We start from the raw sequence: 13,839 nt of genomic DNA, 5'->3' as shown, positions 1-13,839 counted from the left end.
CAATATAAAGACTATAATTAATGCTGAAAGTCAGTTCTCAGTTCTGGCTGAGCCAACCTCTTTAAAGCCAAGGTTTCTCTCTAATCAAGGCTGGTGTTGTCTTTTTCATCTCTAGGTGAGTGAGAATGCTAAGCAGGATCTGAAGGATGGGCTGGCTCTCTACAACTCAGAAAATAACATAGGCCTGCGAAACGCCTGGAACATTATCCAGGCAGAGGTAGGCAGACCACTCCACACCATGCATTACATCAAATTTTAGAAACATTAGCATGACTGGTCAATCACAACACTAGAATTGATATATAAATGCAAAGTTTTACTGACATATTCCAGCTAATGTATTTCTTGGCTTGTAGCCGTGGCATTAATGCTGCATTAAAAGTCAAAACTGGCTGTTGAAGTGCATTTTGTTCCATTATTGTAGCCCTCTAAAGCAAAAGGACTAATTACAATACTTGTTACATTAAAGCATTAACTAATGTTGTGTGTGTGTGTGTGTGTGTGACATTCACAGTGGAAGTGCTGCGGTGTGATAGCGTACACCGACTGGCACGAGGCCCTGAAGGAGAAAGTAGTTCCTGACCGCTGCTGCCAGGAACATTATCAGAACTGTGGACGCAACTCCACCAACATGTTCTGGAACAGGGTGAGTTCAGATGGATGTAAATGCATACACATGGACACAGAGGTGTTGTTTGAAGTGTTTTTTTTTTTTTTTTTTTGAAAGTCAAACAAATGACTACAAAGAGACAAAACATACCACAGAGAGAAACAGACAGATAATAAAATTGACTATAAAGAAACTCAAAATCACTACAAAGAGATGCAGAACAAATCTACTCCAAATGCACAAGACAACATATAGCCACAAAAGACTACAAAGAGACTCAAAACAACCACAGAGATGCAAAACCACTACAAAGAGAAACCAAATGACTACAAACATACACAAAATGACTGCATTAAACCAAAATTACCATTAATGACTTGGCTGCATTTGTTTGTAGACATTTTGCATCTCTTGTAGTTTGGGTGTCTTTCTAGGAGGGGCTGTGGGGCCTGTTTGTACCCAAAAGCCCATTATCCATCATAACTCCATATGACTAAATATATATACCACTATTGAGATCATCAGCTAAATGCATATGGTCTTGTTGTTTCAGGCCATGTTTGAAGTTGTGTTTGAATATACGTGACTTTAAATAATGATTATGTTGCCCGAAGCCAGCATGACTGGTATTAGTACAGTATTCGCAGTGGACATAAAAATCACAAATCTTATACATCTTTAATACTCAGTCCATCTGCTCAGTAGCTGCTTTTACAAGCCTCTGTGAGTAGCTTTAAACTTTTCCTCTTATTGCTGAATTCTGATCACGCTAGATTTTTTCCATTATGCATGAGACAACAGCTCTTTTTTTTTCTGAAAAAACTTGCAGTGCAATGTTCGCCAAATCTCCCATTACAAGTCTAATCTGCTATTGGTCTGGCATGTGGTTTGTTAACAGGTCCAAAATGGGGGATTAAAAGCTGTAATATAATTAGCAAAATGAGAATAGGCAGACATAGAGCTGACCCATAGGGATAGCGCAGCACTAAAAGCTTGTGTAATCTTGCCCAGAGGAGACAGCAACACACTATATAGTTGAGACTTACATGCTGCCTCAGCACCCACACCCAAGAAGGGGCACCACTTTGCAGGTGAAACCACCATTAAAGTCCTTCACTCCACCTCCCTGCTAGTGAGTGACCTTTCAATGAACCCAGGCGGGAATACATTTAAGAGAAAGTGCACACGTGTGTCCATATGGCCTATAAGTCTGCATATTAAAGTCATCACTCAGAGGGAATTCGCTTCTTTTAACACCTCACCTGTTAGTTCATTCATCCAAGGGTATATGTCACATGTAAAGGACAGCATTTTTTCCAGAAAAGCGTGAACTGGATGGTTAGGTCGAAGTGACATGATTCTTCTATCATGCTGAAAATGCACCTTTTTTTGTGGTACCTTTACAAGCTTTTGTTTCATTTCAGGGCTGCTTCGAGAAAGTGGAGGAATGGCTGGATGAAAACAAGCACCTGCTGGGAACCATAGGCATGGTCATATTGGTAGTGCAGGTAGGAGGCTCAGTGATAAATTGTTCTTTCCTTCTCCATTTTTTTTAGCCTCTCTCCCATTTATTTTCCCTTCCATTTTTCTTCACCATCTCTATTTTTCTTCTTTTGCTTTGTGTCTGGGTGCAGTTGTTTGTGTCTGCCTGCCTGGCAACATGTTAAAAAAGAAAAAATAAATAACATGTGCATCCAGTGGCCTCTGTGCCACCATCGTCTACTGAGAAACTTCTGAGCCCTGTGCTCAGTAGGCGTTCTGGGCTCCCACACATCTTGAAATATTGAAGTCACTGTCTTCTGCACCATGATCCTGTCTGGGAGAATCAAAGCCACTTGGCTTAATGCCAGGCTATAGTGATGTATAAGGAGCCATGAGAAGATAGGAGAGCAGAGATACTAAATATAGAGGAGGTATGGAGTCACAGATTAAAGGCTCTGTTGAGAGGGATGATAGATATTCCTCTGGTCATACACTTTTTTTTTTTTTTTTTTTTTGTCCTGAGCTCTACTTTACATCTATCCCTCTTCATACAATTAGTGTCTCACTTTCACTTTCTTTGCAGTAGTTTTTCCACTTACTTGGAGTTTGAGTCCCAAAAGTGTCTTCAGACTGAACAAATCAAAGCAAATTGTTTTCCTCAGGTTTGCACAAATTTGACTGCTGGACTGTTTTTGCAGTCAGCGTTTATTTGCTCCAGACAGCCTTTGAACTAAATGTACAGATGTAAGCTGTAGTTAACAAGCAACATATGCATCGACAGCGTGTGTATGTCTGTAAGGGGTAAAGTGTGTTTGTGTAAAAACTCTGTACGTTTGTGAAATGTGAGTTATAAAGCCCCGGGATGGCGGTAAAATTTTCACTCAAGTTGAAATTTTCACTCAAGTTGCTGGATTTGGAATGTGTGTAGAGCTTTAGATGTGTGGGAATGACTTCCTGTCCATACATCCCTCTGATAGATTGGCAGCCTGTCCAGAGCACCTTTCCTTCCTCTTGCCTAATGGAAGCTGGTATAGGCTCCTAACCCGTAATAGATGGATGCATGGATGGACAGATGCCGCCTTGGGCAAATCTTTTCGCACCCACTCGACTTTGTGTGCAATTGTACTTCGTCTATAATTCACTTCACAGTCAGTCTGAACACACCTTAAGAGTTCTGCTCCGTCCCTAGGTCACCCCTCTCTAACAATAGCTGTCTGTGCTGCACCTTTTTCCACGGGTTTATTTAATCTCGAGCACCTACCAAACATTTCTGACTACACTTCACCTTCCAATTCTTATATTTCACTCCTCCAGCTACTAAGATATATAATTCATAAAAATTAAAGAGACAGATCTATTATCAGTGTATCTTCCACCTGCTGTCCTTGAAAGCTTTGGGTAAAATCCTAAGATGTAACTCACTTATTAATATCTCTGTTCATGCTCATTCTCTGCACTCCACTTCTTCCATTTTACTTTTCATGCTTTTCACATCCCTTCTTGCTTCATTTCCACTGCCCTCCCTGGCCTGTCTGTGACTGTGCTCATGCATGACAAGTCTTCAGCTTGCTAACCCGTGAATCCATGGTTCATTCAGAGCGAGGTAGCCTCACTATTAAATCTCTGTCTTGAGTTTTGTATGACCCTGCACATTTCCAGTGTCCTTAGGGGAAGATGGTGGTTGAGCCTTAGTTAAAGTTCACAGCCACACTGAGGGAAAGTCAGCTTTGTACAGTCTGTGGGCCAACTTCAGATCAATATGTAATCATGACAAGATCAGCCACTCTGCTCACTCACATGCATTTATTCTAACTCACTGACTCCTTCCTTCCTCTCTGTCTGACTCTTATCTGTTCCCTGTCTTTTCATTTCTTCTCAGAATACACACTCATCCACAGTATGCACATGCAGAACACTGACAAATACAGGCTCTGTTTGGAGACCGATAAAGTCTTAAAATTAAACACTGCAACACAGACTTGGCTGACATTAATTTTAATGATCTCTCTCTCACACATACACACGTTCTCCTCTGATTCAGGTGAAGGGCAGGAGAGTTGAGAAATAGACCTTGAGCTGTCAGATTAGCAAACTCGAAGGCATGTTGAGAGACGGAACGGTGAAGAGCAACATGAAAAGCTGATGTCCCACAAGTCTGCCATGATACATAATATCCAGAGGCACTGAGAACAGGCTTATGAATGATTTAGACTTGCAGCATATATGACAGACACTGGCTAAAAGTCTGTATGTATAACTTCATCCACAATGGTTTCGGAAACCTCTGCAGTATTTATATATTCTTAAGCATGGACAGATGATTGAACTTTGAAGTCCAGTTGTCATGTCATCTCACTCAGGGTGAATGAAGGAGACAGTTAAAACTTGTCAGAGCTGCACAGATGAGCCATGTGTAAATAATTAGGTTGGTTTTTGAAGCAATTTTTTATTGGTCCTAATTCCCTCTTAGCTGGATGTTTACCACAAATAGCACTTCGTTCCTTGATTGACAGCGGCTTAAGGTGGTGTTTTCTCTGAAGCAGCCGTTATGAATTAGGTTTAGACTGAAACTAAAGGAAGAGAATCAGCAGCTTTCACAGGCTGATCACATACTGTAGGAATCCCCAGTGGAGCCTGTTTGCAGAAAGTCCACGTTGCCTTTTTATTTGACAATGCACCATACAGTACTTTGCAGTTTCCCTGCCATTCCAACTTTGCCAGATAATGGTTTTAGGATCAGCCTTGTGACTGTGTTTGATGTAGAAGTATCAGGGGTAATGGAAACTTCAAAGCGATAGCTGGCTACTTTGATTCAATGGCATCTCAATTTACTTCATTGACTTAATGTTTGTGCACGCTGTACATTTTTTTTTTCCATCATAAAGACACCAGAGCTTGCGTTTGAAGGCCATCTGAGAAAAAGGGAGTGAACGAAAATGTGCTTGTGCTTCACCACAGGAATTATTGTGCATCAAAACACAAACTAGCCCAAGGCAGCAACATCAAAAAAGATCACAGGGACACACATATATCATACGCAGACACATATATGCACTATATATGCAGACATAAATTCACTATCTCCTTCTCCCCTTCCCTCCACAGCTCCTGGGCATGGCGTTCTCCATGACGCTGTTCCACCACATCCACAGAACGGGGAAGAAATACGACGCTTAGCCTTGAGGGGAAGGCACCCAGTGGAGAGGAGCCCCACTGCCTGATGGGATAAGACTCTGATTTAAACACCCCTGCTCTCCCTCCCCACCTCACTTTATAACCTCTTTAGAGCACCCTTTGCCCCCATCGCCACTTCCCAGACCTTCTGTACAGATTCCAGCTGTGTCCCCGCTCTGATGTGCTCTCTCCTCTCACCATTCATTTTGCCAAAGAGTACCACAACTGGAAGAGAAGGGACACCTACTTTTGGCAAGGAAGAGGATCCCATTGGTTGGCACTCTTCTTTTTTTTTTTTTTTTGCTTGGACTAACAATTTGCTGGAAGGAAGGAAAGACTTTGAAACAATGAAGACTTTACTAATGCCCACATACCCCCCTGCTGAGGCTAAAGCGAACATATGAAACTGATAATACCTTCCACCTCTTGTGGAGGTTTTTTTTCCTTATGTTGAATAAAGTCAAGCCCCCTTTTTCCTTTGTAAATGAAAAAAGTTCCAACATGGCATGCTAGTTTTCTACTTCACTGATTTACCTTTGTCGTCAAAATGTCGAGCAGATTTTTCCTTTTTTTTTTTTTTTTAAGAAAGTATGTCATCAGTGCTCCTGTGGAATGTAAGTGTTGAACAGATCAGTGCAATGAGCTCTCAGACATGCAGTGTGTGTGTGTGTGTGGGGTTGGATTTGAAGTGCCGTTGCTGTGGAGGGGCACAGATATGTCAGGATGGAGTCTAATGTAATCCCTGATTCATATTTTTTTCATTTGGCTGTAGAGATTTGGGTAAAGTGAGCATGATGGAGGAACGTCATGTAAGCGTGAGGAATCATCAGTTGATTCATTTTATAGCAAATTCTGCAATAGCCTCTGAATAATAAATTGTAACACACAAATCTGTCCGTGAACACACAGACACACACTTTGTGCTGCCACGCAGCAGCAATGTTCCCATTCCCTGTGAGACAATACAAATGGTGTAAAATGGCTGTTTATTAGGGCTCCACCAGGACTGTCAAGTGAAGAGATCTGGGTGATGAAGTTCCCCCTCTGACAATACGGCCTGAATTGCCTATATTTCTCTCTGTGTGTGTGTAGCTTTGTGGGTGTGTTTTATCACACTGTCCAAGCTGCAAAGAAACCAACCAAAAGAAAAAAAAAAACAAACAAAAAAAAAAACAGAACATAGAAATCCAGAGAAGCAAGGGCACAAGGGGCAAAAACAGACCAGACATGTTGTCTCGCTGCTGCCATCAATTGTGTTGGCGGAGGCGGCCAGAGCCTTTCTCCTCTATATTCTTGAGATCTCATCCATTCGCTCTGCCCCCCTCATCCTTTCTCTCTCTGGCTGTCAACCCTCCACCCCACCCACCCCACTACATCTTTCTTTCTTTTTTTTTTCACCCCAATTTTCTTCCCACATGTCAGAAAGCAACGAGCTGTTTGCTCCAAATGTACACACAGCATCTCTGCTGACGTTCCTGCCCATCATGCAGTTCCACCTCTGGTTTGCAACTTCTCTGATTATTCATAAGCCGCCTTTTCTTGCTGCCAACGGGTGGGGGGGTGGGGGGGGGTGGCAGGAGGGTAGGCAGATCAAAGCTGAGACAGATAGGTATGGCAACATGCCCTGTAGGACACGTCTGTTTATGTCTGTTTACTGCCGATTCACTGCAGGAGGCCTAAGAATCAGCCAGCCTCTTTAAGACTGAAAATACTCTACATCTGCTGTGGCAACTTAAAAGAAAATGCCCTCCAGTGTGTTCGCTCTAGGCTTCAAAACTTCTGTGTGTATGTGAGAGGCGGCAGTGTGGAGGGCTAGCTCTTTGTTAAAGGATAATTTTAGCTTTGGCCATCAGTTAGTTATGGTCAGATATCACTGGTTATGATTACACTGTACTCTCCGAAGTACACACTGAGATCTGAGAAGACGGTTACATCATTTTAGAAATCTCATTTTAGTTCAATGGGGCAAGAAATGGACAGGCATTGAGAGGAGACAGTCAGATGATCAGACAAGTTGTAAACAACACTCAAAATGTCAGTAATAATCGCTCATTCAACAGGCAAACTGTGTCTGTACACTTACATCATGTGCACCAGAAGGTTGGAGGGCTTGTTTAAGACCGTGTATGAGCATCAGACTGTTCGTGTCTTAGACTGATAATCAGACTGAATTGCCAGTCTGATTTTCAGTTTCTGTGTTCATGTCAGCCATTTTCTGTGATGGAGGTGTTATTATTTATTTTTTTTATCTATCTGGACTTGAATTGGAAGTGACTTATCTATTTGAATGCGACAATGTCATTTTCAGTCCACACAGACGCAGTAGCAGATGTGAGGAGCAGCTAACATTCTTCACATCTGTCGAGGAAATATGCTGATTTCAGCGCCCTTTGCACCTGCACAGGTGCTACCAATTACTCTGACTGATTAGACCTCTAATCAGGTTGAAGTTGGGTGGAGCTACAGTACACTTGAAATCACATGATGTTACCAAACTCTATGAACTAATAACAGCGTTAACAGTGTAAACTGTCCTGCCCTGTCCTAAGGTGCAACAAAACCACATTGTGAGGGAGCTGTCAAATCAAGCACAGTCTGTACACACCATAACAGTTTTGTAAAGTAGTCTAACGGATGTGTAAGAGGTGTTATGTCAAGTACTCACTACATGACTTACAAAGTCATCAGATTGCTGAACTGTTAACACTTTACAACTTGTCTTGTAATCTGAAATCTTGATATCATTGTGGTGTGGACTTTCCCCAGGACGAATCCCCAATGGGTCTGTCAGGTCTCCAACATTTTGTCGTGAAAACACTTCTTTCTCGGGCTTCCCCTCTCACCGGCTGTGACTTGCTGCCGCACTTATAGCCGCACTTATATCCAGTTGCATACGGGTCACAACACTTTTCATACTACCAGATTTGGACTTGGATTTGGACTGCTAGATGTCTGTGGGGCATTTGCGATGCATCAGTGAGTTTCTTGGATTGCATCTTTGAACAGTTGCAAATAACGATCAAGCGCTAATTTGCCTGTGATGTGGGGCTTTTCTCAGATTCCCAAAAACCGTCAGCAAGTGGAAAATCAGGGCACAGTGTGACCTTAGAATTAGTTGACTTATAACAGCCTGTGGCAACTGTATCAATGTCATCTTCCCGTTGATATTGCTGTGTCCAAATAAGAGATTTTGGATGCTTATGAATCAGCATCAATTTGCGTCATCACTATGAGGTGAAGTGTCTTATGACTGTAATTTTTGCATCTATAATTTGACTGTGAACATAGCACACCATTTAGTAAAAAGGGTGTGATTTTGGAAACAGGAAGAAGACAGTTTTTTTCCTAATAATTTTCTTAATCCTGCCTTGAAAGCACAAATTGATTCTTTTTATTCTCCAACCAGGCAAACAGCCTTTGATGACCCATTTCAGTTGGTGAAAAGGTCTGGGATATCAATTTGTCTGGAATCTGGTTGTGTTTCTTGCCCCGCCTAATTCTATTACTGACAGGAGTGATGGCCAGAACCTCAAAAAACAAGACTATGCTGTAATAAACAAATTATCCTTTAACATGATTTGTTTGCTGCTATTCAAAGCTGAGTGGAGAAATCATTGGGACCAGAAGTGGCTGCGTTCTAAAATTCATCCAAGGTCGTTGAAAGTTTGTTGCATTGGGTGAAACCTTGAAACTCAGACACTGCATATTGCTGCTATATGAGCTAACGAATGACTTGGCCAAGAAAAAAAAACAACAACCAAAAAAAAAACAAATTACCCTCCAAGATTCACTCATTGGACATTCTTCCAGTCTGGCAGCCTGTTTGCTGTTTGAGTATTACCTGAAGTCATTCTTGGCATTTTTTTATTGGTTTTCTAATGACTTAATCTGCTAGACAGTTTAAGGACAAGCCGAGAGGGCCTTCGTGCATCAGGAAGCAACAGATTTGGGCTGTGATGTGCAGCGACCCTGTTGGCCGTGATTCACTGCCTGCCCCCCATATGCTTAAACTCTTGTTGCGTCCACGGGGGGAACATGACAGCTGCTGATGTACAGCGCAGGCACGAGTGGTCACATCTCCTCTGCTTGGCTGCCTCCACAAGCTCTCTACACATCCTTTATTTACTGCCTCTCTGCAGACACCCGGCGCTACATATACGGTAGCTGGCAGCACTGACACTGTAGAAATACAGCTGTGCTCTTTGGATGCCTAGAAGCAGCTGTGAGGTAAATTCTGCACCCGGGAGAGGTTATAGGAGGAATAGCTGTAACGGTTCTGTAAATCAGACAGCAATAGTATCCCCGCTGCAGGCAAGAAGTTTTGAAAAAGCACAAGATAAATATTTTGTTGTGCTGCTTCGTCTTGCATTGGGTGGAAAACACAGATGTCACAGAAAAAGACCTAAAACAAATCCAGTGTCTGTCTCCAAACCTGACGTCATACTCCAGAAACCCAGCCTGCAATCTCTGTATCTCCTTGCTCTCCCCCTGACTGATCTGACTGTGCTTACATTTTCTCCACCGTCACCGTAGTTTTTATGTCAAGAAAAATGATCTGCCATGTTTTTAGAAAGCAGGGATGAATGCCATTTTAACAAAAGCTGTTTATGATGTTATTTTTGTACATTGGTTGTCGCTGTTTTCATGTTTGTTTTTATACGATATACTGTTGTTTTTCTTGTTGTAGGCTGTTTTACTGGCTTTTTTTTCTCTTTTTTTTTTTAATTTGCAACAGAGGCTCATTGTTGCACATTGTGAGAACATGACACCATTAAGCATTTGTTTCTTAGAGGATTAGTCTTTGCGATGTTCCTCTACAAGGTGCAAAAACGCCTTTCTGTCTCAACATTGCTACAGGCAGTTAAAGCAATTAAGTCAGAATTGATAGAGAGGGCAGAATTTGGCATAGAGCATCGAGTGAAGCCCACAAAAGGCATACTGCACGCTTGTCGACGTGCTTCTCTGTATTAAGATCTAGTTTAATTAAATTAGGACGTGCTGCTACAATTTGCAGTATGTCTTTTAAAACTGCCAGTGTAAGGCCCATTATGTATTTCTAGAGCATGTACTATTAGATGACACTACAGTGCAGAGCTAATGTTACTACAGTATATCGGCTCTGTACGTTAGCCCTGGATGTAAATATGCTCATTTTATGACTGATGTAACTTACTTTACCTCTGCCACTTGTAATCACATTTACATACAGTTCATTTGCCATTTTCTAATTTTAACATGCCTAACTACCCATGCTCTTTTGTGCTCGCTTACACAAAAGACATATCTTCCACCTATATGTTATTCATCTTCTCATGTTTGATAGCTTGTCTGCCTATGTTTTTCCTTTAAAGTACAGGAGCAGTGTAAATTTGGTGTAAATTTGTGTTTTTGTCAGTATAGTTTTCATATTTTATTTGACTGCATTTGCCTCTTATAGTGAGACACAGTTTTCCTTATGTTTTTTTTTTTTATCTTTTTTTTTTTTCCTTTAATGTGGAAGGAGTATAACGTATTCCCTCTCATCCATGGAAGCACTCCCAGTAAGCCACAGAGATGGTAAAGGAAGAATGCACATGCAGTAATTGGGTTTTGTCTGCTGTGAAGAATTTTGAGACATAAAAACTGTTTTGTTTTTTTTAATTATTTAATTTTATTTTTTTGCCACCTTCGACATATTGTTTCTGTAATCTCCTCCTAATCCTTCCCCTGTGCTAAAGCTGAATATCTGAGCAGTGGAAATGTATGCTCTAGAAATGGTGTGTTTGATGTTGTGTTCTGCTGGGTGGCACTATCTGATACCTGCCAGCCTTGTCCTGTGGAGTTTTCTGCTACATGTGAAAGCACTCTGAATATCTATACTAAGTGGTGCACTACCCTCTCTTTATTCTCTAAATCAACTATTTTTTAAATAAAGGAAAGAGTGTCACAAAAACCCCTTGATACCGTACGCTCATTGCCTTTCATGTTTAATGACTCGATGCTCCTGATGTGTTCCTTTTAAATGTCACTGTCAATTTTATAGCCAGCATTTAAACAGTGTTTGATGCTGATTTTTTTAGGGTAGGAAGACAGGACTTGGCATGAAGAGCAAAGCGAAGCTGTGTCACAGCAGATCCCATGGCGTATTCAGTGAAACAGTGGCATTACTGCCTTAAAATGGCCTCTTTAAAAAAAAACAAAAAAAACACAAAACCTGAGGGACTGACGCTGAAATGAGCTAATGGTAGTCAGCTACTCGCATACAGGATTTCTTTTTTTTTTTTTTTTTTTTAAAGAACAAAAGGAAGATGATGAAAGTGGCAACCATCGCCAATTTGTCTCATGTTTCTACAGCATGGAGTGAACAGCAGAGTATTTTTGTATGGAGTTTTATCCTTTTTTTTTTTAAACCTAATTGTTATCAGGCCTGTGTGACAGTGAGTTGAGTTTATTGTGCCATTCCATTCTGGCTTTTTGTTTTACATCACTGTTCCTTCTATGCAACAATATGACCTATTTTAGCCTTTGTACAGATTATTTTGTATGAGTAACATGTATTGAAATAAAGTGAACAGAATCAACTGTGGATACTTTTTTTTTTTTCCCTAGCAGTCATTACAGCACTTCACATTTTTTCCCCTCACCCTCGCGCCAAGCTCATTTCATTAACCTGAATTGGGAAGGCTTTCATTTTGATGAGACTGTTTAGATTGTCCCCACACAACATTATTCAGCTTGTTAACCTGCAGTGGAGGTGATCTGCGGATCGTTTCTGCCGCTATCTGTTCTCAATCTGTCATGTTTCGCCGAGTAAGCTCACTATCCTTTTAACTGCACAACAGCAAAGCTGTTTGCTCTCTGTAGTGTTGTTTTGACATGACTTCGTGTGGCAAAAACAGCATGACTAACACTGGTGCAGGCCGACATGGCTTAATACTATTAGTTCTTCTTTTAAAACTACAGTTAGCTTAAAATATTTATTTGAATGTCCTGTCTGAAGTAGACTACATTTTAGTAATGTAACATAATGTTTGTACAAATGTGATTAAAGTTAAATCTATTCATATTTTTTCAGATGCCAGGGGGTAAAGCAGTGGGATTTTCAAAGGAACAGCATCACATTTTAGGAAATTAGAAGAGGAAAGTGGATTATGTGCTGTTTTGTTACCCCCATATACCCACAACATTTTTACACACAGGTGTCCCCCCCTTTTTAAAATAAGATAAGCCAACAAGCTTTTGGAAGTAGCTTCAGGTTAATACATGACAGTGGTATTCATCTTCTCATCTAACTCTTGGCAAGAAACCCAAAATGTAGAAGTTTCACTGTACCTTTAAACAATTCGACATGAACAGGAAGGGGGAGGCCAGTTAGGAGCTGAAGGACTGTTTTGAAACCACTGACTGGGAGGTGCACTGTAGGCCACACAGGCAGGACAGTCTGACTCACTGTATTACAGAGACTACACAAACTTGTCTAGAGAACACGTACGGTTTCTCCAATAACAAACCCTGGGTGACCCCTGAGCTAAAAGCAGTGCTGAATAAAAAGAAAGGGGTTTTTAGATCTGGGGACAAAGAAGAGCAGAGGAGGGTACAAAGGAAACTTAAAAAGAAAATAGAGGAAGGCAAGGACAGCTACAGGAGAAAGATGGAAGAGCGCTTACAACAGAACAATGCAAAGGACGTCTGGAGAGGACTGAAAACAATCCTGGGACATAGCAAAGGCAGTGGGAGGGGCTCAGAAGCAGTATTAGGAATGGGAATGAACAGAATCTGTTTTTTAACAGATTCGCTTCTGGTCCCCAAGTACAGACCAGTCGGTGTCCCGATCATACTCTGGCTACTGCACACCCCTTCTTTTGGGCATCTAGGATGTCAACTACTGCACGCTCCTCACACATACCATACATACACACCTTCCGCAATCTGCCTCTCAACCATGCACTGGGGTAATGACTGCATCATCTACCCGCTGCACAGATCCCTCTCACACCTTGAGAACCCCAGGAGCACTGTGACAGTCATGTTTTTTGACTTTTCCAGTGCCTTCAACACAACACAGCCATCATTGCTCTGGGGGATACTAGATGAGGCGGCCACCTGACTGCGTGGACCATCACCACCTCACCAACAGACCACAGTGTGTGAGACACTTGTATGTGTCTGCTGTGGTGGTTATTTGCATTCTCTCCTTTTCTGTCGATCCTGTACACATCTGACTTAAAACACACGAAACTGGCACCACAAGAAGTTTTCCAATGATGCAGCCATCATTCAATGCGCATCAGGAGGGAATGACCAGGAATATGGGAGGTCCTCAAGGATGTTGTCGGCTGGCGTGAGCTCAATCACCTTCACATTAATGACAGCAAGACAAAGCCCCAGACTACACTGGTGAACATCCAGGGATTGGATGTTGAAATGGTGGGAGCATACAATACATGGGTTTTCACCTCAACAATAAAGTGGACTGGTCAACACAAGACATATATCCTTTACAAAAAGGGCCAAAGTTCTTCCCATATGCTGGGGAGACAGAGGTTTTTGGAGCATGCACAACACTGATTATTTTATGAGAGTATGGTGGCATC

The 13,839-nt window shown here is 41.6% G+C and overlaps 1 protein-coding gene across 7 annotated transcripts in view; it reads left to right on the top strand.

Moving 5' to 3' along the window:
* Positions 1–11,826, top strand: part of tspan9a (tetraspanin 9a) — a 155,427-nt gene extending 143,601 nt beyond the window's left edge. For all 7 annotated transcript variants that reach the window (XM_051073527.1, XM_018664421.2, XM_018664425.2 and 4 more), the window contains 4 exons: positions 116–217; positions 515–646; positions 2,035–2,118; positions 5,198–11,826. In XM_051073527.1, coding sequence (XP_050929484.1) covers positions 116–217; positions 515–646; positions 2,035–2,118; positions 5,198–5,269 — 390 coding nt within the window. In that variant the 3' untranslated portion in view covers positions 5,270–11,826. The remainder of the gene's footprint in view (positions 1–115; positions 218–514; positions 647–2,034; positions 2,119–5,197) is intronic.
* The last annotated feature ends 2,013 nt before the right edge of the window (positions 11,827–13,839 follow it).

The sequence above is a fragment of the Lates calcarifer genome, linkage group LG10, assembly GCF_001640805.2.
Source record: "Lates calcarifer isolate ASB-BC8 linkage group LG10, TLL_Latcal_v3, whole genome shotgun sequence".
Lineage (NCBI taxonomy): Eukaryota > Metazoa > Chordata > Actinopteri > Centropomidae > Lates > Lates calcarifer.
The sequence above is the reverse complement of the archived record's forward strand: the minus strand, read 5'-3'. Positions and strand labels throughout refer to the sequence as shown.